Genomic DNA, 27,495 nt, shown 5'->3' with positions numbered 1-27,495 from the left:
TATTTAATTTTAAAACTTTGTTCTGCATTCCCAACTAGCTACTGTTCTTGTAACCCCCCATTATTACTGTATTTTTATATGTGCTATTGGATCAGATCCCTGCCCGGTTGAAAAGCCAGCGAGTGCACGCTATTCAAATTGCAGGTATGCATTTAAAAAGGTAAAGAGAAATCTGTGAAGTGCAGGAAGAAGCGTCGCTGTAGATACAGGTGGCATTATAGTTTGGCTGTAGTTAAGACCTGTATTTTTATAATATTGACAGCACATAACCTGTTTAAATAATGATTAAACACTATGGACAGTATTTTCAAAGCGTTTTTGAAAGGAGAAAATTCCATGTCAATGATATATAAAACTGAGCAGCAAGAGACTTTAATGTGTGTTCCTATCAATAGCCACGCGTCATAGTACTTGACTTATCTGGTTCTAATTAAAGACGCTTTGAAAAATAGTCATTTGATACACTGTTACTAAACTGTTCAGCTGTGTTATATTTAAGCATATTACTGTACATTCATTATGCACTTTGAACAGGTTACTTGCAGCATACGGCTTTTTATACAGAGCCAGTGCCTTTCCTAGTTTCTCCTTATTTTTTTACATTACTACCCATCATTAATACTAAATATACGCTCCATTTTTACAGCAGCAGCCCTTTTAGGATTAAAGGAAGTCCCTGAATGTTTTATGGTTTAGATTCCATGCCTCTCTTTGTCTCAAGCACAGTTTTGAACGGCCTTTCATGCCTTCATGTAGGGCAGAATTTTTCAACTCTATGGCGGAGTGCACAACCCATACAATTCTGGATAATTAGAAAACTCCCCCTAATTACGAGGGGCAATTATTGCTGTTCTAGGAATTGATGGGTTTAACGAAAAAGCTTACCTCAAGACTGGCTGCTTTAGAACAAATAGATGCACCAACAAACTCAAGAAGCATTTCTTGAGAGATCGCTCACAGCGATATCCACCTGGTGTGCTGTACAGCGATGGGTGTAACTTACATTGAAAGCTGTAACATAAGAATTTATCAAATGTATAATAAGGTTGCAGCATTAGTAAATACATACCAAGCACTGGCGTAAGAGTTGCACAGCACGGCGCTTTTTTTGATAAATTGACGAGTTACTACAACCCTGATCAATGCAGAATCAAACCACATTTCATTCAGCCAGCTCACATGTTCCTGAAGGCAGGAAGGGTTTTCAACCCACAACCTGTTTCCAGTTTGGATAAAGACCCCCCTCCCGTTAGATTGCATTGCAGGGGTCGATGCTGACTGTAAATCAGAAATGGAAGGATGTGAACTGCATGCAAAAGGAAATGATAGTGGAATTTGTTTGACCAAATTTTGGAGAATGCAGAATAACTATTTCCCAATTTAGCAAGAAAGTCTCAGATATATTTGTCAGTTGTTACCAGTTCTGGGATACTGAAATAAGTGTTTCTTCATATGGACACATTTCCACAGAGCAACGTCAACCCACGGAAGAAGAACGGGTTTGAAGTTTAACAGCAAAATATAATGACAAGAACTGAGAATGGATTTTATTTTGTCTTTCACGCAAACATAAGTAACGTTATATTCAAAGAACAAAACCAAGAAAAAATAAATAAACACAGCTTACATGTGTTACATAATCAATCAATGCCCAGATTCCAATAAATGGTTATAATATCTATACTAATGTGTATAATATCTATACTGTTCAGAGATCGGTGCAGGAAAATGGGAATCTATTAAAAAAAACAAAAAAAACCAACCCCAATATCTTCTGTTGAAATATATATTTGTGCCCAGTGAGATCAAGATATCAAAAAAAGAATGTGATAATTTTTTTGCCCCAAAGTAAAACCTAGAAATAATATAGAAAAATCCAGCCTTTTAAAATCCTGTTGTGCGTATTCACAGGGATGCGTCGGTAGTCGTCTACAGCATGCTGTGCATTAATCTGCTAATATGTACTTTGTAGTAATGGGTTAGCAGTTCAAATGGTTAAAGTGATGAGTGCTCATTACGTGCATTACTGTGACGGTTATTGACTGTGTCAGAAAGTCCCGTGAAGGTTTGATCCGTGCAAAGCAAGCTGATTTCCTTATGGCTAGGTAAAAGCGCAAACAGACTGCAAAAATGTTACCCATGCAGTTCCTGTCTTGTAGCCACTAGGGGTCAGTGTAGCCTAGGGAATGACTAAGCTGACTGACTGCTACAAGAAGAGAGGTATTCACTTTACTGCATCCATTTTCAGTGGGTCCCTGGAAATTCAGAGGAGTAGTGATAAATCAGAACAGGCTGTGTGTAGCATGCAGGTTATCTTGTCCTGTCGACATTTTCAATTATGTTGCATCTAGATGTTCATAGCATCGGATTTTAAACTGTCGTCATTTTCGGGGAGCTACACGGTTAATCCATGCTCAAGAGGCCACCCAGTAATGCTTTCGACACAGCTCTGGTGCAGGAGTAGCGTGGGAACAAGGTATTATTGGAGTGGAGGGGTGGGAGAACGCTTGGCTATTTCTACTCTCATATATGGTTCACTTCCCAGAATCTTTCTTTTGAATTATTTTGTGTAACCTTTCCCAACCGTGCAAGGAATTCAGTGCCGCAACTCTCAAAAGCATTTCTTGGATTTGCTCCAGACAAAAATGACTTGTTGATGCAAACAGATTTTTTTCATGAAGGAAGGAGAGTTTTGCATGGGAAAAGCCTGTGTGGCAATGTGCTAATTGTTAGTATAAAGCTTATCAAAGCCTGCGGTTCCCTGAGGGAGGCAGCGCCCCCACTTAGTTTGACAGCCTTTGGTTTGACCTGCAGTACAGTACAAACACAAACATATAATTCAACAGAACTGACCTGTTACATTAAGAACCTAAGGAAACAATCCTGCTGCACCCTTAACCAACTCCATCAGCCCATAGTCATCAAGAACAAAGCAGAATTCATGCCCCTGCATGCCTGTAGATTACCCCCAATGCAGTTCCAATTTGAAACCTGAAGGTTCATCGTGTTCCTCATTTGCACAGAGTGGTGTTGTCTATTTTCAAAAAGCGAATGTGCATCTTGGTCTCAATGTCGATGCCAGTCCACATCTAAAGAAAAAAGACAGATTTACGTAGTGTGCAGTACCTTCCATCTCACTATCACCCCACACTGTAAACTCTGCTGTGTTGCAGTTCCTTCCATTTCACTATCACCCCACACTGTAAACTCTGCTGTGTTGCAGTTCCTTCCATTTCACTATCACCCCACACTGTAAACTCTGCTGTGTTGCAGTGCCTTCCATCTCACTATCACCCCACACTGTAAACTCTGCTGTGTTGCAGTGTCTTCCATCTCTCTATCACCCCACACTGTAAACTCTGCTGTGTTGCAGTGCCTTCCATCTCACTATCACCCCACACTGTAAACTCTGCTGTGTTGCAGTGTCTTCCATCTCTCTATCACCCCACACTGTAAACTCTGCTGTGTTGCAGTGCCTTCCATCTCACTATCACCCCACACTGTAAACTCTGCTGTGTTGCAGTGCCTTCCATTCACTCCACATTGGAACACCACACTACATGAAACAGCATGGGCTATCTGATCTGAATGGCTGCTGCTAAACTCTAGCTGTTACTCTAGCTAACAGCATTGAGGAGGGCACTTTGTCTTGTACAATGCATGCAGTATGAAACTTTTTTTTTTTTTGTAGAAGGGATCTGTCATTAAATATTGCCTAATTAAGTCTGCTGCACAGAGCAAGATTTCTTTTTAAATTCAGACCGTGCTTTAGTCAAGGATTTAATCCATTCATTTTGACAAATAAGTCCTCATTTCTAAAACCCAAGCTCTCTGTGTTGCAATTCATTTCTAAAACCCAAGCTTCTGTGTTGCAATTCATTTCTAAAACCCAAGCTCTCTGTGTGGGAAACGAGGAGTGAATAACAAACCTTTAGAAAGTCCTGAAAGGTAATTCCTTCATAGACTTGGTCTGGCTCCTAAAGGGGGCGGAGAGATTTACAAATATTACATGCCTGATTTACACAATGATTAACACCTGTACACTAAAGGACATTGTTATCTACACATCATTGTTTGATATTTGTAAGCTTGGAATAATGATATACTTACTGCTGCCCTGGTTTGGTGGCTCTTGTGTAATTTTCACAATGTAAGCACACCGATTGATTGGGTAATTCACAACCACTTGTATAAAATAGAGTGGTTTTAAATGAGTTGCTGTGATATTGTACAACAAAAAAAAGTTTTTGATGAGTACCGCATGTTGATAATGAGATTTGTGTGTATATATATATATAAAAAACACAGAAGGTACTCTACCATTTGTCCCATGCAGATTCTTGCAGCTTCTAACATAGCAGCATCTGCAATGGAGGCAGATTCATTTCCTATTTGGGGGTTTTGGGACAAGAGCTCATAAACAACCTACAAAACACAAGACAGATGGGTGAGAGCTGAGAAACATTATACTGCACAGTAACAGACAAACCCTGTGCTGCAGCCATATCACTTACTGGATCTACAGCTAGTTTTCCAGCACTGTCAATATAAGGCATCCTTTCTTCCTGGTGCTATATGTTCTACCAAAGAATGAACCATTTACAGCATGTGGGTGACTGGGTATAGCAGCAGAACTTGACACATAGTGGCAGTACAGTACCAGGTCAGAGATGCTTTTCTTCTGCTACATTTCACCAGTGAACCTGTCAAGGCAGCAGACTGAGTTATTCGTACGATTTCCCCCAGATAAATCAATAAGTAAATTTGTATCTGAGCCCAGGGATGTGCAAACGAGGAAACCTCATCAGGTACTTTATCAGATGGTACCGTACATGTCTGTATTCTTCCACGCTGATCTTCCCGTCGTTGTCCAAGTCGTACATGTTAAAGAGGACTGTGGAGAGACAAAAGGAAGCAGAAACTAGAATCCTCTTGAATTGCACAGCAAAAGTGTTTGCGTTGGCTAAGCAGTGACCTTTGCTTCTACAGCGGTGATGTTACTGTGTGATGATCATATATTCTGGCCCCACATGTCATTCCTTACACTGCAGTTTCTCCAGTCTCAGTTGCTCCCTCTGTTCCTCAGTCATGCGGAGCTTCAGCGGTCTGAAGTGTGACATGACGGTTAGGAACTGCTCGAAGCTGATCTCCTGCACAGTGCCCTGCGGGGAATCCTTATCGAAGTTCCTGCAGAGACCACACTCCAGGTTAATCACTGGGTTATCAATTCACCTGTTTTTCTTTTTCTCATTTGGTTTTCAGCAGACTGTACTCCCTTTGTCACGACCAACTCCCTTCTTGAAAGCACTGCTATGAATTAACAGCGACTGCTTTCCTGTTTAACGAAGCAAGTGTCAGTACCATTGAATAAAAAAAGGCTGATACTGACCGTGGAACCTGAATGTCTCATGTTTATCAATTAATACCAGTAAGATGAAACAGACCTGCACTTACTTTTCCAGAAACAGGTTTTGGCACAATAATAAATGCAATGAATTATTTTAGGGTTAGTTTAAGGGAAGAGGATGGGATACATCTCCCAGTTACACAGCTGCTCAACTCACCTTTTGTCAAAGAAAGCAGCGACGATTTGGGTTCGGATGGGGTTGAACTCCAGATCAGGTATGCTGTAAAGGTGCTCTGGTCTGCCAGGTAAAAAGCAATTGAGGTGTGAAGGCATTAAACCAAGCAGGTTAATCACAGTAGAACTGGCCCCCGGACTGTCATTTAAAATTGCAAAATTGGCACCGTTTCCAAATTCTGAAGTCATTCACTTTGAATTCAGAACTCCTGTGGTGTTCAGCAGGAATTCACTAAGAATTTGCAGTCATTACTTCAAGGTGTTTCCCTAATTTTCTGACAGTTATAAAAATATATACGAAGTAACTCAATTGCAGGAAAGTAAAACTTTTTCAGAGTAGTTTCTCATCAGTTCTACACGGCTACAGTGTGCCTTTGCAAGGTGTTGAGACACCACACCACAATACCAAGCTCTCCACACACTTAACATTCACAAATACGAAGGAGAAAACGTACTGGAGAGTGTCCTCGTCTCTGCTCAGCTGTTTAAATCTTCTGTGCAGGATCTCAACTTGCTCCACTGAGACTGCAAATTAAAACCAATGAAAAGAGTGAACGAACACTGCACAGGTAAAACAGGATCTCCGTTCATTTCCTGGTCATCTGATTCACACTATTGTGAAACCTTTTGATCTATAAGTGAGTCGGAGCCAAAAGATGGCTTGTGTCTTCTTAGCTAGAGGTTGCCTCCATTGAGGCCAAAGGCATGGAATCTGACGAAACACAAACTTCCATTCATAAAAGACTTCAGCCTAAGTGAGGCTGCGTAAGAGACCTCTACATTGTGGTGAGGAGTTGTTTCTGTGAAGGGCATTTTACAATGACAATGTTCCATTAATGAAAGACAACACACACGTCTCGGCTGCCTTTATAAAATACAGCAAGCACAAGATTTTAAAATTCAATTTTACAATAACTGGGGTGTTCAATTACCTCTGCTAAATGACTTCCTGCATCCGTCGTTTAAATCACACACAGTAATGCCCTTTTGCTCCTATTCTATTTTTCCTAATGACATGCTGTACTGTGCGTTTGTTTGTAGTTTAGTCTTTAAAACCCTGGGCCCTACTGCAGAACAGCAGTATGTAAGATGTGATTCAACCACTAAAGCACCCTGCTTTTTTTGGTCATTCCAAACACCTCTGTGCATTTTGGAAGAGGACACAAAGAAAAAGGCTGATTGTTTTAGGCTTGTTCAGACAAGAAGGTTTTCCATCTAGATTAAAACAGGCACAGGTCAAACTTGCATAGTAGAAAGAAAGCTCTGCCACCCAAGATATTGCTGCTTACAGATTGAGTGCAAATGAAGGATGCAGTTCGAGTGTGTCTTGATGAAGTAATGCTGCAGGGAATTGCAGCAGCTCTGTCGTTTGCAGCTTTCAATCAGATTTCATCTCAGAAACATGGCATTCTGGTATTACTGGATACTTTCTTTACCGTACTCCCATTCTTAAAACCAATTGCATTGTTCAGATTTGTAATTAGTGTGTGATAAAACAGTTTTATAATAAGGGTGAGGCGTGTATTAATCACCGGGCTGGGGTTAGATATTACCCCATGGATTGCACACCTCTAGGCTCGGGTTTGGCTTGGTATCTTTTTGCTAAAGTTATTGTGCAAGCGACACCAAAGAAAGGTGGGATGTTTTTTTTTTTTTTTAAATAAATTCCCAGCCTATATCAAATCACTGGGAAGGATGAATGCATATCGAATTATGTTGTACGTTTTAATTGAAATTGTTTTCCAGTGACCGAGGTGTTATCCAAGCATATCCATCATTTATTATAATGTACGCTTATTTTATACTGCTTGATTTGTACCTGTATTTTCATACATACTGAAGCAGAAAAAGAAGCGTGAGGGTACCCTTATAAAAGTCTATTATGGGAAACTTTTATAATAGTATTTACCTTCATCTGTAATAGAAAATAAGATGGCAGAAATGAATTTTATTATGCTTGGCTTTCATAATGTGTGTAAAAACACAGCTTAAAAGCTTTCAGAGAACTGCTCCCAAATTCTCAGATTGAGGGCTAACTATAAAACCATCAAGTACAGCAGAAAGCGAAATGGCTTGCTGTGTCATCATTTTACTTTATTGGTGTCTTGTAAGATAAATCAATGCAAAGAAAACAACAGGAATGCCAGGCTTCTTTGCTGAAGTCACAGGAGAGGGTCTGTGGAGCCAGCAGCAAGAATAACTATTTGATTGCACTTAGAGAAGATTGACTCAGTTAAAAGCCAAGCCAAACTGTTTCTCTAAGTACCATTTCTAAAATGTTACTGGAACTTGACTGAGATAATCATAGTAATGAATGAGGAGCGTTCTTGTTGCTACAGCACACGTGTGTGTATTTTTACTTGAGAAAAAGTCTCTTATAAGGGAAGTCACTTTGGATTTGCACAGTTTATTGGATTAGCATAGTAAACTGCAGTTAAACACAGTACAGTTTCAATTTGCTGTTAGTTAGTCTGACATTACAATCAGGTTCCTTTCTAAGAGTCATTGTCGTGTTTCATCCGATGATGCTCTTTCCAGTAATGCAAATAGTCAGAACACTACCGGGGGAGTCACAGTCAAAGAAGACAGTCTGTTTTGAATGAGCAGGTGGAAGAGTGAGATAGACATACCACCATGTCCTGATTGCACCACTCCACTGTATAGTTAGAATCTCGGGGTGATATTTTACAATGAGCTTTAAAGTTGGGGAGACTGGGGGATGGCAGACATTACAACTACAGAGCTAAGCTGTCCCGTAGGGGTATGTAAACAAACAGGACTGTCAACACGTTAGATAAAGCAAAAGTGGTCACAAACAGACATCAAGGAATTCTCTTTTACTGTGAACATGATTGCGGGACACTGCAGGTGGTTTGGGAACACAGACTGAGCAGAGAGTGATTTGGAGGGCTTAACTGTTACCTGACAGGGAATCCGGGACTGAACCTGGACATGCCCATTATCTCGTTAAGATTCCAGAACAGTGTTGAAGGAAGAACAGCCAGCTAATTGCGCATTCTCAGCAGGGCTGCATCCATTAAGAAATTAGATTTGCAGCTGACGTGAAAAGTGGTCCGATGATGATCCGTTCAGATTTGTGACAAGCTCATAAATAATGCAACACAAACAACATGTGGCACTCGTTTGAGGTTTTAGGCAGAACGGTTTCTTTTATTTACAATATTGACAAAGTGTGCTGATCGGTTTATGATTATTATACCACTTTAACCCTTTACTGCCCGGGGTATGTTCACATAGCTATCTTATGGCTATTTTCGCAATGTCAACTACATGTTTTCTACGTGTTTTTTAGTGCTTATTATCCACTGTGTGTCAACCTAAACATTGTTTTTGTTTTTTTTTTTATTTGCTCCCAAATAAGGCCAAAACCAAAACACCAACGTTTTTTTTTTTTTTTTTTTATAAATTTTGTTAAAACAAAGAACCCTGAACTTTTAAGTAAAAAGGACTGGGTATGCATGCACTCATTCACGAACACAGTGATATATGTATTATATATATATATATATATATATATATATATATATATATATATATATATATATAAAAAGAATACTTGAATTTCAAGTTGCGTATCACTTTAAAGAATTTCAAGGCTTTACTGGTCTTGTCTTTACCCACAGCATTAACCACTGAAGCTTCCTTTTCAATGCTGCAAAGATGTTGCTGTATTCAGAACTTCCTCTTTGAAATAAGTGTCAAAAGAATGTGGTTCAAGCTGATTCTCCACTTTCTACACCCTATTCCAAAGAGAAACCCAATCTTCCACTCCCCTGATCGGTTGTGAGACTGAAGGTAAAGTGCAAATGAATTAGTAACTGGCGACCTACACAAGGATCTGCATAAATAACTGAAAAGCTGCTACACAAGACTGCACCCTTTGTTATGCAAATGAAATCTCTGATACTTGATTGAGGGCTGATTACAGGCACCAAACGCACAAGAAAATTAAGGTTTGTACGAATGCCAAGGAGAATTTTCTATGCCAGCTTTTCGTAAGGAACCAGATGCAGTGCTACAACTGCGCTTCTGTGGTTACTCCACACACCCTGTTGACAGTGCTATGGCAGGTGTTTAAAATCGTGTTTTCTTCTTCTTCCCCCAAACACTATACTTATCTAATTGCAGTACACCTAGAGGCAACTTCCACAAATCTATTAGGAAATCCTTTCACGATTTGCCAACTGGCTTAATGTTACTGCTATTCAGAGTACTGGTGTCTGGCTGTGTTTTTGTTTTATTCTGTCATTGTTCAATCCTACATATAAACGTGGAATATTGAAATTATGATTTGGTGCTTGTAGAAACACTACAAAAGTGAAACCAAGTACACACAAGGAAGACTTTCAGATATTTATATCCTTTTTTGTTATCATCTCTCCAATAGATACCTTGGAAGGCTCTCTTTAATGGGTGTTACTGTAGCTTATTCACATATTCCCATAGTCAAAGAAAAATATACTGCTGTCCAATGTACGAGACACTTGACAGCACGGGGGAAACAATACACTAGCAAAGTAAATAAGAGGTAAGATAAAGGACAGACATTTCAAATGAACAGCAATATGTCTTGTACTTACAGCCTGTCTTCTCGGCGAGGTCGCGTATGTAATTTTCATCGCGTCTAGAATAAAACGCTCCCATCACTACCTGTACAGTAAACGCGTCTCCAGAAATATTTGTTATTATTGTTTTTGTTAGATTGCTCTTGAATAGTTGAAAATGATGGTAGCTGTGTTTACTTTGCGGAGTTATAAAATCATTTAAAGAGCTGTCGTCGGAGAGCTCTTTACTTCAGTGCAACGGTACTACAGCGTATGTGTTTCAGGAGCTGTACCTCGCTTCCCCTCTCTTATTTTTCGGGGCTGGAGGCTTGAATTAATTAGGACGGCTTCCCCAGGGTCCTAAAGCTCTCTGTTATAATGCGAACAGTATGGGCTTTATAGTTTGTGTACTACTACCACTAATGTATATCAGTCTGATAAAAAGAACTACAGAAACTGGGCAAAGACTTGACATACGGTATTACCAGGCATCATGACGTCATGGCTTAACTGAATCCAGTTACGTAGAGTACATATATATCCCCCATAAGTCACATGACCTTGTGATATGGTCAGATTTTAGACGCTTTAGTGGGCTATTGTATGGGTGATCCCCAAAGAAATTGAGATTCTTTTTCATTTCTATATAAATTGCTTAGACATCCAGGTGCCCCTTCAAATTCCCACTGCTGGTCAAAAGAAATGTGACCCGGCTAACCTCCTTTCCCCTGGGCAAATTCTTAAAAACCGACGAGCATGACTGATGAGAAGCTGAAAAACAGCACTGTGGTTTTATAATCACTAAACCCTTTATCATCCAAACTGAATGAGACCGGGAGGTCCTAAAACCAGGGTGTGTGGCTAATAAAAAGATTAAAAATAAAAATACCCAGCATGACATTCCCAATCGAGAAATGTCAGATACAATCCCTGTACCTTTAGGAATACACTGTACAGTGCTGACTGGCTGTGAGTGCTGGAGACAGAGGCTGGCTAGTGTATTATGTAATACACTGTACAGTGCTGACTGGCTGTGAGTGCGGGAGACAGAGGCTGGCTAGTGTATTATGTAATACACTGTACAGTGCTGACTGGCTGTGAGTGCGGGAGACAGAGGCTGGCTAGTGTATTATGTAATACACTGTACAGTGCTGACTGGCTGTGAGTGCGGGAGACAGAGGCTGGCTAGTGTATTGTGTAATACACTGTACAGTGCTGACTGGCTGTGAGTGCGGGAGACAGAGGCTGGCTAGTGTATTATGTAATACACTGTACAGTGCTGACTGGCTGTGAGTGCGGGAGACAGAGGCTGGCTAGTGTGTTGTCTAATACACTGTACAGTGCTGACTGGCTGTGAGTGCGGGAGACAGAGGCTGGCTAGTGTATTATGTAATACACTGTACAGTGCTGACTGGCTGTGAGTGCGGGAGACAGAGGCTGGCTAGTGTATTATGTAATACACTGTACAGTGCTGACTGGCTGTGAGTGCGGGAGACAGAGGCTGGCTAGTGTGTTGTCTAATACACTGTACAGTGCTGACTGGCTGTGAGTGCGGGAGACAGAGGCTGGCTAGTGTGTTGTGTAATACACTGTACAGTGCTGACTGGCTGTGAGTGCGGGAGACAGAGGCTGGCTAGTGTATTATGTAATACACTGTACAGTGCTGACTGGCTGTGAGTGCGGGAGACAGAGGCTGGCTAGTGTATTATGTAATACACTGTACAGTGCTGACTGGCTGTGAGTGCGGGAGACAGAGGCTGGCTAGTGTATTATGTAATACACTGTACAGTGCTGACTGGCTGTGAGTGCGGGAGACAGAGGCTGGCTAGTGTGTTGTCTAATACACTGTACAGTGCTGACTGGCTGTGAGTGCGGGAGACAGAGGCTGGCTAGTGTATTATGTAATACACTGTACAGTGCTGACTGGCTGTGAGTGCGGGAGACAGAGGCTGGCTAGTGTATTGTGTAATACACTGTACAGTGCTGACTGGCTGTGAGTGCGGGAGACAGAGGCTGGCTAGTGTATTGTGTAATACACTGTACAGTGCTGACTGGCTGTGAGTGCGGGAGACAGAGGCTGGCTAGTGTATTGTGTAATACACTGTACAGTGCTGACTGGCTGTGAGTGCGGGAGACAGAGGCTGGCTAGTGTATTGTGTAATACACTGTACAGTGCTGACTGGCTGTGAGTGCGGGAGACAGAGGCTGGCTAGTGTGTTGTCTAATACACTGTACAGTGCTGACTGGCTGTGAGTGCGGGAGACAGAGGCTGGCTAGTGTATTATGTAATACACTGTACAGTGCTGACTGGCTGTGAGTGCGGGAGACAGAGGCTGGCTAGTGTATTATGTAATACACTGTACAGTGCTGACTGGCTGTGAGTGCGGGAGACAGAGGCTGGCTAGTGTATTATGTACCCAAACTCGGTCAAGTGTGTAAGCTTATGTGTTTTCTTATTAACTGCATCAGAAATGAGTAGATTGCAAAGCACACCCAGGGAGAGTACAGTGCTGTGAGTCTGGCATGGTGAGAGGGCTGGCTGGGATTAAGATTGGAAGACACAGTGCAGCTGGTGTCCACGGGTACATGGCCAATCATGCTTTTGTTGATACCCCTAAACACTTCAGAACTACTTCACTAGGGTTGCAGTAACTGCTAGTAACTCCAGTATCAACAGTGCTGTTGCAAAGCAAAGTGTCAACCACAGTACAACAGAGGCGGTTTGCCAACCTGGATTAATAAAGCACAGGATCTACTTGCCTGATTCACAACCGCATGATTGCAACAGAATGGTAATTACGGGTATTCAGTCTGTTGTGTAGCGTTCTTCCCTCTGCTTCCACCCCAACATGTTTTGCTTATTTCAACACCTAGCAGATTATATTTTAACCTATGAAACTGTAGTTACAGTACTTGTTTATGATGGTCTGCTGTAAACAACTAGCGGCAGACTGACAGGCAGTCTAAACTGGTTATTACTATTTCCTTATAAACAGTGATTTTTTCCCCTGCCCTAAAATCTCGAGTATGCATTTTGCATGAATGTAAAAAAATACATGAGTCCACTACGCCATTGTATGCATCTGCTACAGTTTATGTGTTTTGCAATATTTGATCTATTTTAGTTGCTTTCTGTTTGCACCTAGTGGTACCTTTATTTCATGGTAAACATATAATAACCAATAAACAACCTTTGAAATATTGTTTTCGATAAGAATTTCGAATAAACAATTGTTTTTATTCAGCCAGTGCTGGGGTTATGTTATCAACAGCCAGTCTTTACTTATAAAATATTAACAAACTTATTTTTATAAAGCTTTTTAGTTCATAACAGCAATAATACATTACCTGCTGAATAGCTGACCTCTGCATTCTTTGAGAAACATGCAAATAGTACTCAAGAGTCCCTTTTGTATTTACTGCAGGTTTTAATTGCAGATTAAGAGAAACCAATCACCCCAACATCAAAGGAGAAAGAACATTTAGAAAGTGTCTTTTCAGAAGTGCAGCTACAGAAGGACAGTGTCTTGCTGAGGTAACTTTATCGATTTCATTCCATTAACAGGGTAAGGGGGGGGAGGTGGTGATCATGTGACTACAATAAAAATGATTCTTGGCACTGAGTTGCTGGCATGTTGCATCTCAGTCTTGGCTAGCAAAGCAACCTGAGTTAGTGGCTCTAACTCTTCTCTACAGGGTGCTCCTGTGGCTCTGCTGGTCCCTCCTGATCAGAGCCATTGGACAGGGTGCTGTAGAGTTCCTGCGTTATCCTAGCCGTGCAAGCCAAGTCCTCGGGGTAGCAGGTCTGCAGTTGCTCGTTAGCCATGTAGTGGGAGTCTCTGAATTCTGAAAAGTAGCGTCCCACCTCGGGATGGGAGATTTCCAGCGGCGAGGGGTGAAGCTCTAGGTTGTCTAGGAGAGAAGAAATGAAAGAGTGAACATCCAAGAGTAACAGAAGAGAAGGGAAGGCATTAGGCTTTACTGTTGAAGGAGTACTCAAACAGAAGAGCACTATGTAACATACATACAAAATGAAGAAGGAAAGTAATCATAAACTGAAAACTCACTTTTAATAAATTAGCTACAACGTTTTGGCTGGTGTCTTCAGATAGCATATATATATCTATATAAATAGTACAGCCAGTTTGATACAAAGATACAAAGAGATTTCAGATGGCTGTATCACATCACCATCAGGGCCTCCTATCCTGTATGTTACAAAGAGGGGCACAGAGGAACCTGAACCCACTCCCACCTTGTGCAGCGTATCGGGAGGTGCCATCCTGGACCAGCACACTGTAGAAGGGCTGGTCGGGCCCGTTTGGCAGCTGGTGAACCCTCATGGTGGTAATCCACTCCAGACCCATGGTGCACCTGGCATCCCAGCCGTACACCACACAGTTATAACCAGACCTGGGGAGGAGACCAGTGGGAGACTCAGGATACCTGCGGCAGGTACGCAGGGCAGGTAAACAGCACACAGGACTACAGATACCTAACCAGGCGAGGACAACATCGAATTTACACTTCGCATTGTAAACTGGATTGAGGTTTTGCTCAGTTATGTGACTGCTTAGGAGTAAATGTATATAAAACTACTTGTTTTGCTCATTGTATTACTCTATTTTATAAAAAAGATACCCACACTGACCAAGCTTAAAAAATGGTTACTCACTGTGGTTCCAGTGTGCGTGCAATATAACACATTTACTGTAAGACAGGCCCCTCTGATAAATTACACAGGTTAGATTTTTTTTCTCAAAAGAGCCAGTTGCCCAACATTTCAGTATGGCTCACATCCCTCTCAATGGAGCATGTGGAGGTATTTGTAGGACCTTGATGACCAAGTTTGTAGTTGATCACCGCACACACACACAAACACCGAGGCGCACCGTTTGTGTCTCATGATGAGCCCCGTGGAGTACTGCACCTCCCGGTTCTCCTGGTCACTTCTCCTCTTGACAACAGGCTCGGCCGGGTGGTTCTTGTGCTGGATGTGCTCCAGGGTGTGCTGCACCAGGTAGCCCACAGCGCCGTGCTGAGATGGGTCCAGGGCCTGGATGTGCTGGAGAATGTCCAGGACCTGGGGGAGAGGAGCAACAAAACATCGGTCGCCTGCCCTCACCCAGGAAGCCAGCTCCACCTCACCGATACATACCTGGAGCAGGTCTTACCTTCTCAGGCCAGATCCCCAGGTGGAAGTACAGCCTGGCCTGCAGCAGCAGGTACTGGACGTTATCAGGGTTGATGGTGAGGTAGAGATCCAGCGAGTCCCTCAGCAGCTGGTAGGACTTCTCACTGCCTTCTCTGCGGGAGAGCACAGCACAGGGGAGGTGGCCAGGGGTTCAGGAGGGAACCACCATGTCTATGTTTCATAATCTTCAGGACAGATGGATAAACAGCAAACTGATGTTAGGGGACTCAGTTACTTGCAGTGTACTGGAGTGTGTAGGAATGGATAAGTGCTGTAACTGCATGGACCAGAGACTGCCTTCAGTCCGACAGTATGTCTCTCTTGTGGTGGGGCGGTGCTATCGTTCACTGTACACTGTGTTCTAGATTGAGATGGTAAAACCTAAACCAGATTGGAGCCCAGACCTCCAGGGTATTCAGTGACGATGCCACCTAGCCTTGTTCCCTGAATCTTTTCTGTGACCCTCACTCACCCTCGCTTGCCGATATTGAGGAGGTTTCCCACCATCCTCAGCAGCATCTCCTCGGTGCTGACCGCGCTGTAATAGTCTGACGTCACCTGGTGGCCAATCAGGTACTCGCATTCCTTCGCCGTCAGCTGCTTGCCTTTCCCGAAGGCGTCAATGTAAACGTAATCATAGATATCCGAACTCCTGGAGAAAAAAATTAAATAGTAATAATAATAATAATAATTATTATAATAATAATAATAATGCATTTGAAAATGACTTCACTGGCTAGAATAATCGTCTCTCTAGCAGAAACCCCAGATTTACACCCATTGAGGATTACTGAAACGGCAGCTGTTCTGTGAGATATCGTTTCTGCATGTACTTGTCCACTTTGGAAAGCAGACTGCCATGCACGCTGTAAAGACGGCTCTGTGCGCGGTTTCCCTTACCGCTCGCTTCGTTGGCACCAGCGCAGCAGGAAGTGGTTGGGGAAGTTCACTGGCTCCAGTTTCACCCCCAGCTTCTTTGCCAGCGTCAGGTAGAGTACAGACAGGCTGATGGGAATACCTGTGCGCCGGGTCAGCACCTGGGAGAGAGGAAGACCTCTGTCAGGCACCGGACAGCATGTTCCATTGGAATTTGAGACATAGGTGGGGAGGTACAGAATGAATGAGGTCCATTCCACGTTAGGTTACAGCAACAGTACAGACTCTGGAAATCACGCCTTATGAGTTAGGAAGCTTTTGGCTCTATAACTTAAAAAATATGTGTTACACCAAGTGTTCAGCCTCCATTACAATGGAGCAGCCAAGCGGCCGCACTCACCTGGTGCAGGTAGGAGTTGAGAGGGTTGTAGTAGTCGCTCTCGTTTCCTTTGTACTGCAGCTGCTCATACAGGACACTGTTCAGAGCACACACAATCTGCCTCTGCAGGACCAGGTCCTCCATCAGGACATCCTCATCTGAACACAGAGCAGCGGGACAGACTCAGACACTGGGGAACTAGCTACTTACAACGGGATGGAAAATCAAGGCTAATCAAGCGCGTAGTAAAACCTGGAATGGGTGAAACTGCTATGCAATATGAGTCATATTTCCATTCCTATTGCAATATACTATACACTTGCATGGTATTTTTTCAGTTTCTCCGTGATTTACACTATGTATTTACCATATCTCTCTGAGGTTTATAATGCTTTACTATGCTTTCACTATGCTATAGTAAACTTTTATAAAGGCTCTTCAAAATGTAACTATGGATCAGGGTTGACAGATCCTCACCTGCCTCTCTCAAGCTGGGATGTGTTGGGTTTTTCACCTGCAGGGTCTTCTTGATCTTGGCAGTAATCTCCTCCAGCTGGGCTGAGATGCTCTCTAGGGAGATTTCTGCCAGCGGGTTACAGTACTGGTCTATCAGGACAGCCCCTGGAGGAAGACAAAAGCACCATTTACCATACTGGGTGTCCAAAACCTGCACCATTTACCATACTGGGTGGCCAAAACCTGCTGTGTGTTTGGGTTTTAAATCACACAGGAAAATGCCACAGGATGACAGACTCAAACCAAGACACCCCTTAGGGCTAAAGTCTTCTCCCTCTCCTCCCACTCTGAGCTGCCCAGACCAGACCTACCCTCCAGGGGGCACTGCTGGTCTGGGGATCTCCCGAGGAAACCCTTCAGGCTCTTCAGGACGTTTTGTTGTCGGAGGAAGTAAAGAATTTTCTTTGCATAGTACTTGAGCGTCAAACCCTTCCTGAAGGAGAGAGAGAGAAAGGGAGACAGGGAGAGAGAGAGAGGGAGAGAGGGAGCGAGAGAGAGAGAAAGGGAGAGACAGGGAGAGAGAGAAAGAGGGAGAGAGGGAGCGAGAGAGAGAGAAGGGGAGAGACAGGGAGAGAGGGAGAGACAGAGAGACAGGGAGAGAGTGAGTGAGAGAGAGAGAGGGAGCGAGAGAGAGAGACATGATCAAAGCCAGCTCTTTTCCTCACATTCCTGCTTTTAAATCACTATTAGGGTTGTCCATCACTGGTCTTTCTTTGTGAGCCCTCAATTGAACTGGCATTTGGATCATTCGATTGTGCCCCTATTTGTCTCTTGGAAGGCAATATTTAGATATGCTATCATTTGCAATAATCAAAATTGGGTCCTATGACTACTACAAAACTAAAAACCATCACTTATTACTTATGAATATAATGAGGAGACAATGAAAAAGACCATCAGTCTAAAAATATGTCATTGAATTTATTATGAAGTTTCTTTTAGCAGTACTGAGTATTGTTTTAGTTCTGGATGAAATGTGGCGCTATTCTTCACAGCAAGCTGTAGAAAAGCATGCTTCCATTTCCAGCATGGAGGTTACAGCAGTGGGGTGTGAGGGTGCTGAAGGAAGGACTGAGCGCTCACCTCTTGTCGGAGTTCAGGATGGAGATCAGCTCGTCCTCACAGAAGTGCTCAGGGGCTCCCAGGGACTCAAGCTCCTTGAAGCTGTCCCCCAGAACCTGGCCAACGCAAGGCTGCATCACAGATCACTGGATTAGTTCTGCAGGGCGAGCTCTGCGCGTCTCTACCCAGACCCAATGCCCCATTTCACCCACACTAGACATCAAGACATTGTCTTAACCACCCTCACACGTCCATTCCTGATCCTCAATGAGATGTTTCAATTATCAGGACTTAAAACTCACACTAGCCCTGCAGCCCATCCTGGGTTTAAGAACTTTCCTTGTTTAGTTGGGTTACCGAAATGACAAGGTGCCTGGAGTTTGAACAACCAAGCCCCTGGTAAATATGTGACCTGATCGCAATTGTCATCGCAGTATGAGTGTCTGTGGATTTACTAATAGGAGCTGTTCATGCAGCTGTAAGTGAGGAACAAAGCATTCAGCATTAAGCTCCTGCCTCTTGATCATTTAAAAAACATACCTTTGAGGTAGTTCTGAATCCCAGGACTGGGTGCACAGCTGTGCGCAATCCAAGCCCTGAATGACGTTGATCGCCAATTAATCTATAGAAATACTATAATGCCTAAATCTCTGTTGGTAATAAGCAGGTGTTCCCTTAACAACAAGACCTGCCTTTTCTGTTTTTTCCCTTGCTTACTGTAATGACTCTGCTTAGCGGTGTTACTGTATTACCTTCATTAAAGGAACCACAGCCTCCACACATAAAAAAGGAAAGAAATCTGACAGAAAACTTACAACTTCCACAAAGAAGCGCTTGGAAAATGACTCGATGGTTTTTCGGATCTGCAATCCCACGGATTGGCGTGTTCGGAACTCCTTCAGCCAATCACAGCACTCCAGCTGCCGGTAGTATTTCAGCAACCTGGGCCATCTAACAAGACAGGTCAGGGGTCAAGCAGGTTCTGTGGGATTCATGTGGGCAGTCAGAGAGTATAGCCAGCACTAAAATAACGTTTATGGAAAATCTGCACTATTTCAATTAGTTCTGGGAGATTTCGAATCCCATTCGCCAATGCTGTATTAAAGACCACCGGTATGCCTCTCTAGTGGCCACTCTATTGAGTGTTTTGTATGTTTCAGATTTTGATGGCAATCAACTGTTTTGGTGTCCAGGTATATCAGGGAATATTGAATTTTTTTTTTTTTTTTTTTTTTTTACTTAAGTATTTAAGTCACACAATTTGCAAAAGTGGCTAACTTACCACTTAAAAGTCATGATTCTGAAGATCTAGCCTAAAATTGTTTAGAAGGAACCCACTTCCTCTCACCAACCTGGCGTGACTGATTTGATGGAATCAAACCAAGCAGTTCCTGGTACCCTTAAGGCTGCAGGGATGGCAATAAGACTCCCGTTGCATAGCAGTTCGATCCATTCCTGGTTTTACTATGAGTTTAATAAGACACACCCGAGTTTGTTACCTATACACTGTGGCTAACCCTTTGGATGTTCAATTGTGTTTTTGGTTGCAAATATTTCACAACGTTACAAATGAACTACTGCAGACCATAGAGGGAGTCTGAATCACAACACAAAGTGATTAGGCACCAGCAAGCAGCCTGTGACGTCAAGAAGAGGCATAGCTCCCCTACAGGCTCAAGTGTGTCTAAATGTAAATACAGCAAATAAGTAAAAACTCAAAACTTCTATGCAGCTGTTAACACCAACACAGCAATCCATCTGGGCGTATCCTACTTCCAATCTGCAGCTGCTTGCTGCATCCCTGCAGCGAGTAATAAATCGCTCAGTGATTTACAGCCCCCCAGCAGTATACGGAAATGTGAACACAGCGACAACTGTAACATGGAGTTAATATTTGCATTACTAGCACCAGACGATAGAGTAATACCAGGCTGCATGGCTTTGTAATCGAGCAGTGGTTTTCTTTTTATATAATCTAATACATCGAACAAGCTACTGCACTGACAGCAGTATTGTTATAGCATTGAGATCAGATTTCAGGGCTCCCTTAAGTACGCTATTTAACAATATGATGACAGATATTAGACGAACATTGGCAAAAACGCTCAAGGTCATAAATAACACACAGGTGTAGTCTGTCCGTTGATTTGTGCAATAATAAATAATCATTCTGAAAAAAGGGTCTGAACTTTACTAAAAATGCGAAATGACCAACATGATATATTTTCGATGCATCAGCAGAAATGCTAACAACAGCCCTCGCGTGCTTGTTTGCTAAGCGATCACAGTTTGACAGCTGCATTGTTGTTATCAAGCCTTACTGTAACGACATGTTATTATACACGTTAAAATCGGTCTAACTTCGGCAGTACATGCTCATAATCGACCTCGTTTTATTACACACTAACAGGATGAATCAAGGCGTTGATTTATGTTTTGCAAACCAGTACCTGAGTTTATACTGGTGTTCCCAGACCTTTCCCCTGCCGTGACAGACGTCATGTAGACGCTTACAGCTGCAAGAGACGCTGGCTATGTCAAAGTAACTGAGAACAGGGAAGCACAGGATGAACTCGAGTAACTCTGCCGGCAGATCGGTCAGTTTTTTTCCTTGTGCATCAGAAATCTGCCCAATTAATCCCAAGCACCCATCTCCACCACACACCGCAGCCATCTTCCCTGAGGTCGATGACATCATGCAGCAGACCCACTCCACTGAACGCTGTTATCTCAAGCGCTGCAGCGCGGCTTCTACCAAGGGACCATCTATAAATGCGTAGGATTTTTCACATGTGTGCATGTTAAAAAAAAAAAAAAAATATGCAATTATCTACTGTTATTCAAAAAAGTCTGCTAGAAAAAAACAAACTCTAATTTCACCAGCCTTTTAATGTATATCCTGCGTCCGTATGCGTCTAAACACAGTTAGGAGCCGGGTTTCTGTGGCTGGTTGGCGTAGAATGGGCGGTACCGTTTGGAAATGATTGATGTTTTCTCTAACAATGATATTTCAGTGTTTAACTACTGAATAATTAATCATTTTGGTCCACCAATGGCTGGGCTTTCTTGTGACAGACCCTTCAAAGTGGTCCAATCGAAGTTAAATGGGCGGGTTTATGGTCTTCTCCGCTTAGTCTCAGTTTGCACAAGGTTGTCGCTGTTTGGTTTTAATTTTTGCACTGGGGAGTCGTTCTATTAATTCGTTTTTATTTATTTATTTATTTATTTATTTATTTAAGTTTTTTATGGGTTATAGAAAATGAATAGAATGTACTTGTTTTGTTTCAGAACTGCGATGGAATGAAATACGAAAACAAGATAAATTGCTGGGGGTAAAGAAAAACCCCAATAAACAGCATGTTGGAGTGAACTGGAATGAATTAGACAGACAGGAATTAGACAGACAGTAACGTGGATTTAAAACAGCTGCTGTGCCTCCTGGTTACCAAACGTGACGTTGCTTCACACCTGTTTAACGGACTTCGCCTATATTTCACAGTGGAGAATTGAAACTGCTGCCTGCGATACGTTTTCTTTTAAATTTTTGTAATTTTTGATTTTTCGCTGCAGCCAGGAGTCGAAGGGAGATGATGCGTAGCTGTACAGCTGTGGCGTGAATCATTAACACAACAAACCGCTGTGAAAACAACACATCATCACTTTTTATATTTACAACGATGTTTAACAAGTACAAAACATGCAGCGAGACGGGATTGTGTTCTGTTAACTAAGAGAATGACAGCAAAGGCGATTTTAAACGAGACTTAATAACAGTTATTCTGTATACCGCCCCAGGCGACTGCTGTATATTGACTTTGGTGAGAAAATACATTAACAAACACAAACTACGACGTAAATGCAGACTTTAACAAATATATATTTTAATAAAATGACAAAGTGCCGAATTATCTCTTGTATAAAGGAGGATTTACAAGAAAATCGGCTAAATGGAACTCAAAAACGCACTCTGCAGTTCAGCATCAGCAGCACCCGGACCGGCCCTCGCTGTGAAACTTCTTTCTGTTGCCATAGAGACTGGAACTCTCGATTTGTCTCGGTGCCTTGGTATTTTTATCTCTTTCCCCTAAATAAAACGTAGCTTCACGACCAACCATTTGATGTGCTTTAGAGGCGGAATTTCTAACTTTTAATATAAATTCCAGCTTTTAATATATATATAATATAAGTATTGATGGTGTTTTTTTATGTGGACCAATGCACATTAAGAACTTGGTAACCAAAGTTGTGGTGTTTCTATACAGTAAGCATCCAACTTCATTGAGCACATTGCTGACCTTTTCCCTCGTGTTTGTCTTTATAGGTGAAATGGAAAGGGAAGGACTTGTTTGACCTGGTATGTAGGACCGTGGGGCTCAGGGAGTCCTGGTTCTTTGGACTTCAGTACAGTATAAAGGACACTGTCGCCTGGCTCAAAATGGACAAGAAGGTAAGTCCAGCTCAGATTCCAGTCATGTGGATAAAGAGATGGAAGCTGATGGGATGGAAGACCTTAGCTGGGGGAGCAAGGGAAAGGCCCAGATTTTGGAAGAGGTGTGTGTAAGCAGATGGAGCAATTTGTCTAGCAAAGTGGACCAGTATTGGTGCTTAGGTTTTATTTATTAATCTGTCAAAAAAATTTGTATAATCTCTTTCCTTTCAATTTTTATTTCTCCATAAAACTCACATTTGATTGCTGCCATTAAATTCCATGCTTGTTTTAATGGCAGACCACCATCAATTACACAAACGTGTGGATGAGATCCATGTTCCGTTTCTGCTGTGAACTGTGGAGTTCGCCTCGGGTTTAAGTCAACGACTATTTGTGCTTCATTTGATGAATGTGTTTGTTTCTTCGTTTTCTGAAGGTCTTGGATCATGATGTATGTAAAGAAGAGCCGATCACCTTCAATTTCCTGGCCAAATTCTACCCGGAAAGCGCAGAGGTGGAGCTTGTACAGGAAATCACACAGCACCTCTTCTTCCTGCAGGTATGTGGTGTGGGAATGCTGTGACTTGCAGGACACACCCAGAGGAAATGTCCATCCTGTATCTTGTGCTTGGAGCCCTGACTTGGTGTATGAGGTGCACCCTGAGGAAGGCACTAGTCGAAACAGTGATTTTTAGCTCATTGTAGCAGGCCCCCAATTTTAGGTTGTATTATAAAGGGTCTGGGGTGTCTTCCTATTTCTATATAAAAATGAGTTGGCTTTTCCTTCCCCTGTCCCTGGTCACGCTCCCATCGAGCTTGTTGGAGACGGTTAGCAAAGCTGAAGCCGTGTGACAGATCCTATCCACTTGGTGTTTTTACACCACAATGCTCAGAGGTTTCAGATGCCCCCCGAGCACAAAAGGAAACCAGCAGGCGGATGACAGATCAAACAAGATTATTTCCAGAGCCGTGGCTGTATCACTTTGTATCCTATTCCCGCTTGCCCTGCCCTTAATTTGTACTAAAAGCAAGGTTTGTGTGTTGAGCCAACTAAGGAAACTATCGGTGGAAGAGCTGCCATTTCCATATGTGCGCTTGCTATCAGGATTCCCAGTCCATTGAATACAGTGCTGTGATGACGGCTACAATAGCAGAATGCAATTGTGTCACTTTATAAAACAAAAGTGATTTAAAGGTGCAGAATTTATTACAGAGAGTGGCGTTTTCCTTGGTTCAATGCTGACTGGAAACCTAGGAATCCTGATATCATCAAGAAATAACTTCCCAAACTTGAACCTTTAGGACTGGTTTCACAGACCCTGATTACCAGAAGTCCTGGAATTACTAATGTTAGTTTAATGAAGGGGTCCAAGACTGGTGCTGAGAGAGCCTTGCTGTTCTGATGTAGCAGGATGGAAACTGTCAAAGCTTTTAACAAAATCAGGGGGGCTGTGTTGATGATGAGGAGTAGACCAAAATGCATTGTGTGTGACTCCTTGGTACACTTCTGTAGCACCCTCAGCATCTCTGTAGTACACTGTTAAAACATCAGAAAACCTCTGGAAGATTGTTTGGGTAGTATAGATGTTTCTCCAGCAGAGGTCAGGCTTGCTAAGAGAAATGTTGACACATTGCAGTGTATAGTGGTAAATAAAACTTTGATCGGAAACTTCCTGTAAGTTTCGTTGCCCTGTTTTTGGTATTTAAGGAAATTCTCTGTAAATGATGTAAATGCGCCCAAAAATACTATTCTAAACAGAGAATGAATATCCTGAGTGTATTTGTGTTGTATGTATAATCTATAGACATTGCTGACTCTGTTTTTTCAAGCAAGTGCAAAGGCAATTTTTCACAGAGGAAAAAAAAATAGAATTGCCAGAATGAAAGTGACAAGAAAGTATTCAGAAGTAATCAACTGCTCTGTACTGCAGCTCAGTTGTTTTTGCAAGTTACCTTTAAATTGATTTTATCCCTCTTAGAAAATGTGCCTTCCTTCAAATTGCAAGAGGGACCTTACATTTACTTAACTCACACAAAAACGATTGTCTTCATTACACCTTGAGTACAAGTTAGTGAAGCGGATACAGTAAGTGGAATGTATGTGATGGGCACCAGTAGTATATATCTGTTTCGGCCCACTGAATTATTAAACCTCTGTTGATCTTTCTTTCTTTCTTTCTTTCTTTCTTTCTCTTTCTTTCTATTTAGCTTTTTAATTCAGGTTTGTTCCCTGGATGAGGTTGATCAATAATCTCTTCCACTCTGCCTCTCCGATGGAGTGCAGTGAAGCAAAAGCTGTATATATAATACATTGCAAGAATTCACACTCTCGCACACACACCAGCACTCCAGGGAATTGCTGGGCCGATCACCAGCTACGTTGTGCTTGAAGGGGTCAGATCTTATTAGAAAGTCATGCTGAGGTTTATTAAACTGGAAGGATCAATTAATTAGGCTGTAAGGGACACTCAATTAATACAACTGTTGCCATTACCAGTCTCCTTGTCTGTCTTTTAATTTTTTTCAATTTAGGTAGTGAAGGTCAGTGCGAGTAGAGGATTCAGCTTTTGGTGAAATTGCCGAGAATTAGATGTAATGGGTCATATTTTCAAAACATTTACTCCAGGAGTGATCTCCTATGAAAAGTAATGTAGTTAATTAAAGACTGCGGTAAAACCCAGATGGGTTTTGTAAGGACATCATCAGTTTTCAAACGTCTTTTGCCTAATTTCACAAAGGTGGGATAAAAAAGTGATTTACCAAGATACTTTTATACCATTTTGTTTAGGAATAAAAGAAAATATATAGACTGGTGTGGATATAATACTTGGATATTACAACTTGAACTCAATGGTTTCTGGATTCCCCAATGTCTATGGGAGGGATTTGTCCACCCCAGCCCTTCTCCAGTAAATAAATCCAATTCTCTTTTGTTCTTTGTATTTGTAATGTGTAGTGATTGGTACATCTGAAATTTCATTAAGTGCAGTCAGTTCATAAAATAGGAAGTTGATTTCCTCTTAATAGTTTAGCAAGAACAGATACATTTCACAAGCTGAGATCTTCCTGGCGGCTTTTTAATCCAAAAGCAGTGAATTTGTGCAATCAAAATACAGAAACTCATTACAGAGTAAAATCTCTGTGACGATACTGGCAATGTGATCAAGATGTGCCTTTGTTGTTCTAGAGAATATCCGAATGTAATCTTTAGTCAGTTTGCGCGATCACCTTTGATGCAAAACGCTTTTTTTAAATTAAGAAAAGTAAAACGGCAAACAGTCAAGCATGTACAGATTTAAGACACATCATGGTTAATGAACTTCAAATGTGTACAGTAATTGTATGCATGGAGAAATCGTTAGACTGTGGCTCTCAGATTTCATTAAAACAAGTTGGTTTCCCATAAGAAATAATGCATTGTATTGTTATTCTCTTTCAATTTAAATCAATTCCCAAGCCTGCACTTAGAATAATAATAATAAAAAGCTTAGCTGTGCATGATTTCTGAATGGTTTCGATTCGTTTTTACAGTGAGATTCTTTGTTGAACTTGCTATACAAAATCAGTGTCGCAGAGCGTGGTACTGGAACTAATAAACAGCCTGAAAGTCATCCCTTAGTTTTGGGGCACTGACTAACTAAGGTGAAGAAATTGATCGAAAATGAAAAAAAAAAAAAAAAAAATTCTCATTGAAGACTGTACCCTAAATCGATAGGCTGTTGAAAGGATTATTTGATGAAAGCTTTGGTATGCTAAAAGGAGTGTACTGATCTCACCCTCGCCCCAGCCCTCCTTACCCCCCCCCTGCCTTTGTGCTGTCTTTCACAGTCTCATGTTTTTAACCCTAAACTCTGTTGTAATAAAAACCAAAAATCAAACATTAAATAGGAGATCTCTGCTGCTGAACACTGGCTGTGTTTTCTGCCTTTGGCAAAATGCTGAAATGATTGTTTGATGGCGTTTCTTTTATTATATTGTTTATTTCTTTGCACGGGGTAAACCTGAGATTTAACATCTTGTTCCTGGTTACAAGGCCTGATTTACTTTTTATACTCTTTTGATTTATTAATTTTTAAGTCTTATTAAAACTACCTTGCCTTTGAAACACTAGCATGTATTTCTAATACCAGTTCTAAAGAACAATATGAACAAAGCAGCCTTTTTGAAGTTGACAGTCAGGGTGCTGCTCAGTAGCTCTGACGAAAGTCAGTAGTGCCCGATGGGGGAGCATTGATTCCACTAAGAATAAGAGATGTTTTTTTAATGAGAGAAAGAAAGTTTGGAAAATCACTTCAATGAAATCCAAGCTTCACTTGAAATACAAACATCTCCCGCTGTTTGTCTTCTACTGTAGTTTCAGGAATGTGCTGCATGTAACTGGACTTAAAACTCAACATTGAAAGACTTTAGTGCCACTTGGCATTCTCCTCTGACAGCTGCTTATCCTGAAGCAAGAATATGGTATTTAGGTCAGTCATTATGTAAACTTAAAGGCTTTCTACTTTTAAGGTTTTCATGATTTGGTAAGCATGGTGGATCAGACTTCAAAGCATTAAAGAACATTTTTTTAAGTTTAGTTTTAGCTGTAGGTGTCTCTGCATGAGAAATCCTTTTTTTTTTTTTTTTTTTTTTAAATCAAAAGGAAATTTAAAATTCTCAATCCCAGTGTGCAAAGTTTTTTGACACTGTGCCCCCAATAATCTTTCAGCCACCTCACTAACATGACTCTTTAATTGCACTTCATCTTCTGTCACCGGATACTAACGTTGCCAAACAAGCCAAACATTCTTAACCCCTTTTCAGGTAAAGAAAGAGATTTTGGATGAAGAAATCTACTGCCCACCTGAAGCTTCAGTCCTCCTGGCTTCCTACGCTGTGCAGGCAAAGGTATGA

The 27,495-nt window shown here is 41.8% G+C and overlaps 3 protein-coding genes across 3 annotated transcripts; 1 reads left to right on the top strand and 2 right to left on the bottom strand.

Moving 5' to 3' along the window:
- Positions 1–19: 19 nt before the first annotated feature.
- tescb (tescalcin b) lies at positions 20–10,885 on the bottom strand. The gene is made up of 8 exons (XM_041228163.1): positions 10,183–10,885; positions 6,037–6,106; positions 5,565–5,645; positions 5,045–5,187; positions 4,833–4,894; positions 4,321–4,425; positions 3,930–3,977; positions 20–3,089 (listed from the first exon to the last, which is right to left on the bottom strand). The coding sequence occupies exons 1-8, from the start codon at positions 10,244–10,246 to the stop codon at positions 3,012–3,014; spliced, it is 651 nt and encodes a 216-aa protein (XP_041084097.1). The 5' UTR covers positions 10,247–10,885; the 3' UTR covers positions 20–3,011.
- A 2,484-nt stretch (positions 10,886–13,369) lies between these two features.
- On the bottom strand, positions 13,370–21,091 carry LOC121300385 (F-box only protein 21-like). Its single transcript, XM_041228963.1, has 12 exons — positions 20,624–21,091; positions 18,989–19,124; positions 18,195–18,304; positions 17,423–17,544; positions 17,073–17,216; positions 16,617–16,753; positions 16,241–16,377; positions 15,813–15,992; positions 15,321–15,453; positions 15,039–15,229; positions 14,402–14,559; positions 13,370–14,058 (listed from the first exon to the last, which is right to left on the bottom strand). Exons 1-12 carry the CDS (start codon positions 20,869–20,871, stop codon positions 13,826–13,828), a joined length of 1,929 nt encoding a protein of 642 aa, XP_041084897.1. The 5' UTR covers positions 20,872–21,091; the 3' UTR covers positions 13,370–13,825.
- A 1,297-nt stretch (positions 21,092–22,388) lies between these two features.
- Positions 22,389–27,495, top strand: LOC121300263 (merlin-like). The gene is made up of 4 exons (XM_041228760.1): positions 22,389–22,406; positions 22,495–22,620; positions 23,039–23,161; positions 27,406–27,495. Exons 1-4 carry the CDS (start codon positions 22,389–22,391, stop codon positions 27,493–27,495), a joined length of 357 nt encoding a protein of 118 aa, XP_041084694.1.

Source organism: Polyodon spathula, chromosome 25 (assembly GCF_017654505.1).
Source record: "Polyodon spathula isolate WHYD16114869_AA chromosome 25, ASM1765450v1, whole genome shotgun sequence".
Classification (NCBI taxonomy): Eukaryota; Metazoa; Chordata; class Actinopteri; order Acipenseriformes; family Polyodontidae; genus Polyodon; species Polyodon spathula.
The sequence above is the reverse complement of the archived record's forward strand: the minus strand, read 5'-3'. Positions and strand labels throughout refer to the sequence as shown.

What these genes read in the sequence shown, in the direction of transcription:
- tescb (XM_041228163.1), bottom strand. Translation starts at nt 10,246, where the DNA reads ATGGGAGCGTTTTATTCTAGACGCGATGAAAATTACATACGCGACCTC. An exon ending in GCGTGGAAGAATACAGACAT is followed by an intron (nt 4,426 to 4,832) that starts GTACGGTACCAT and finishes TGTGTTTTGTAG; the next exon opens with GTTGTTTATGAGCTCTTGTC. An exon ending in CCTTTCAGGACTTTCTAAAG is followed by an intron (nt 3,090 to 3,929) that starts GTTTGTTATTCA and finishes TTTTTTCTTTAG; the next exon opens with ATGTGGACTGGCATCGACAT.
- LOC121300385 (XM_041228963.1), bottom strand. Translation starts at nt 20,871, where the DNA reads ATGATGTCATCGACCTCAGGGAAGATGGCTGCGGTGTGTGGTGGAGAT. An exon ending in AGCGCTTCTTTGTGGAAGTT is followed by an intron (nt 18,305 to 18,988) that starts GTAAGTTTTCTG and finishes TCTGTGATGCAG; the next exon opens with CCTTGCGTTGGCCAGGTTCT. An exon ending in TGGTGCCAACGAAGCGAGCG is followed by an intron (nt 15,993 to 16,240) that starts GTAAGGGAAACC and finishes TTTTTTCTCCAG; the next exon opens with GAGTTCGGATATCTATGATT.
- LOC121300263 (XM_041228760.1), top strand. An exon ending in GGCTCAAAATGGACAAGAAG is followed by an intron (nt 22,621 to 23,038) that starts GTAAGTCCAGCT and finishes CGTTTTCTGAAG; the next exon opens with GTCTTGGATCATGATGTATG. An exon ending in AGCACCTCTTCTTCCTGCAG is followed by an intron (nt 23,162 to 27,405) that starts GTATGTGGTGTG and finishes ACCCCTTTTCAG; the next exon opens with GTAAAGAAAGAGATTTTGGA.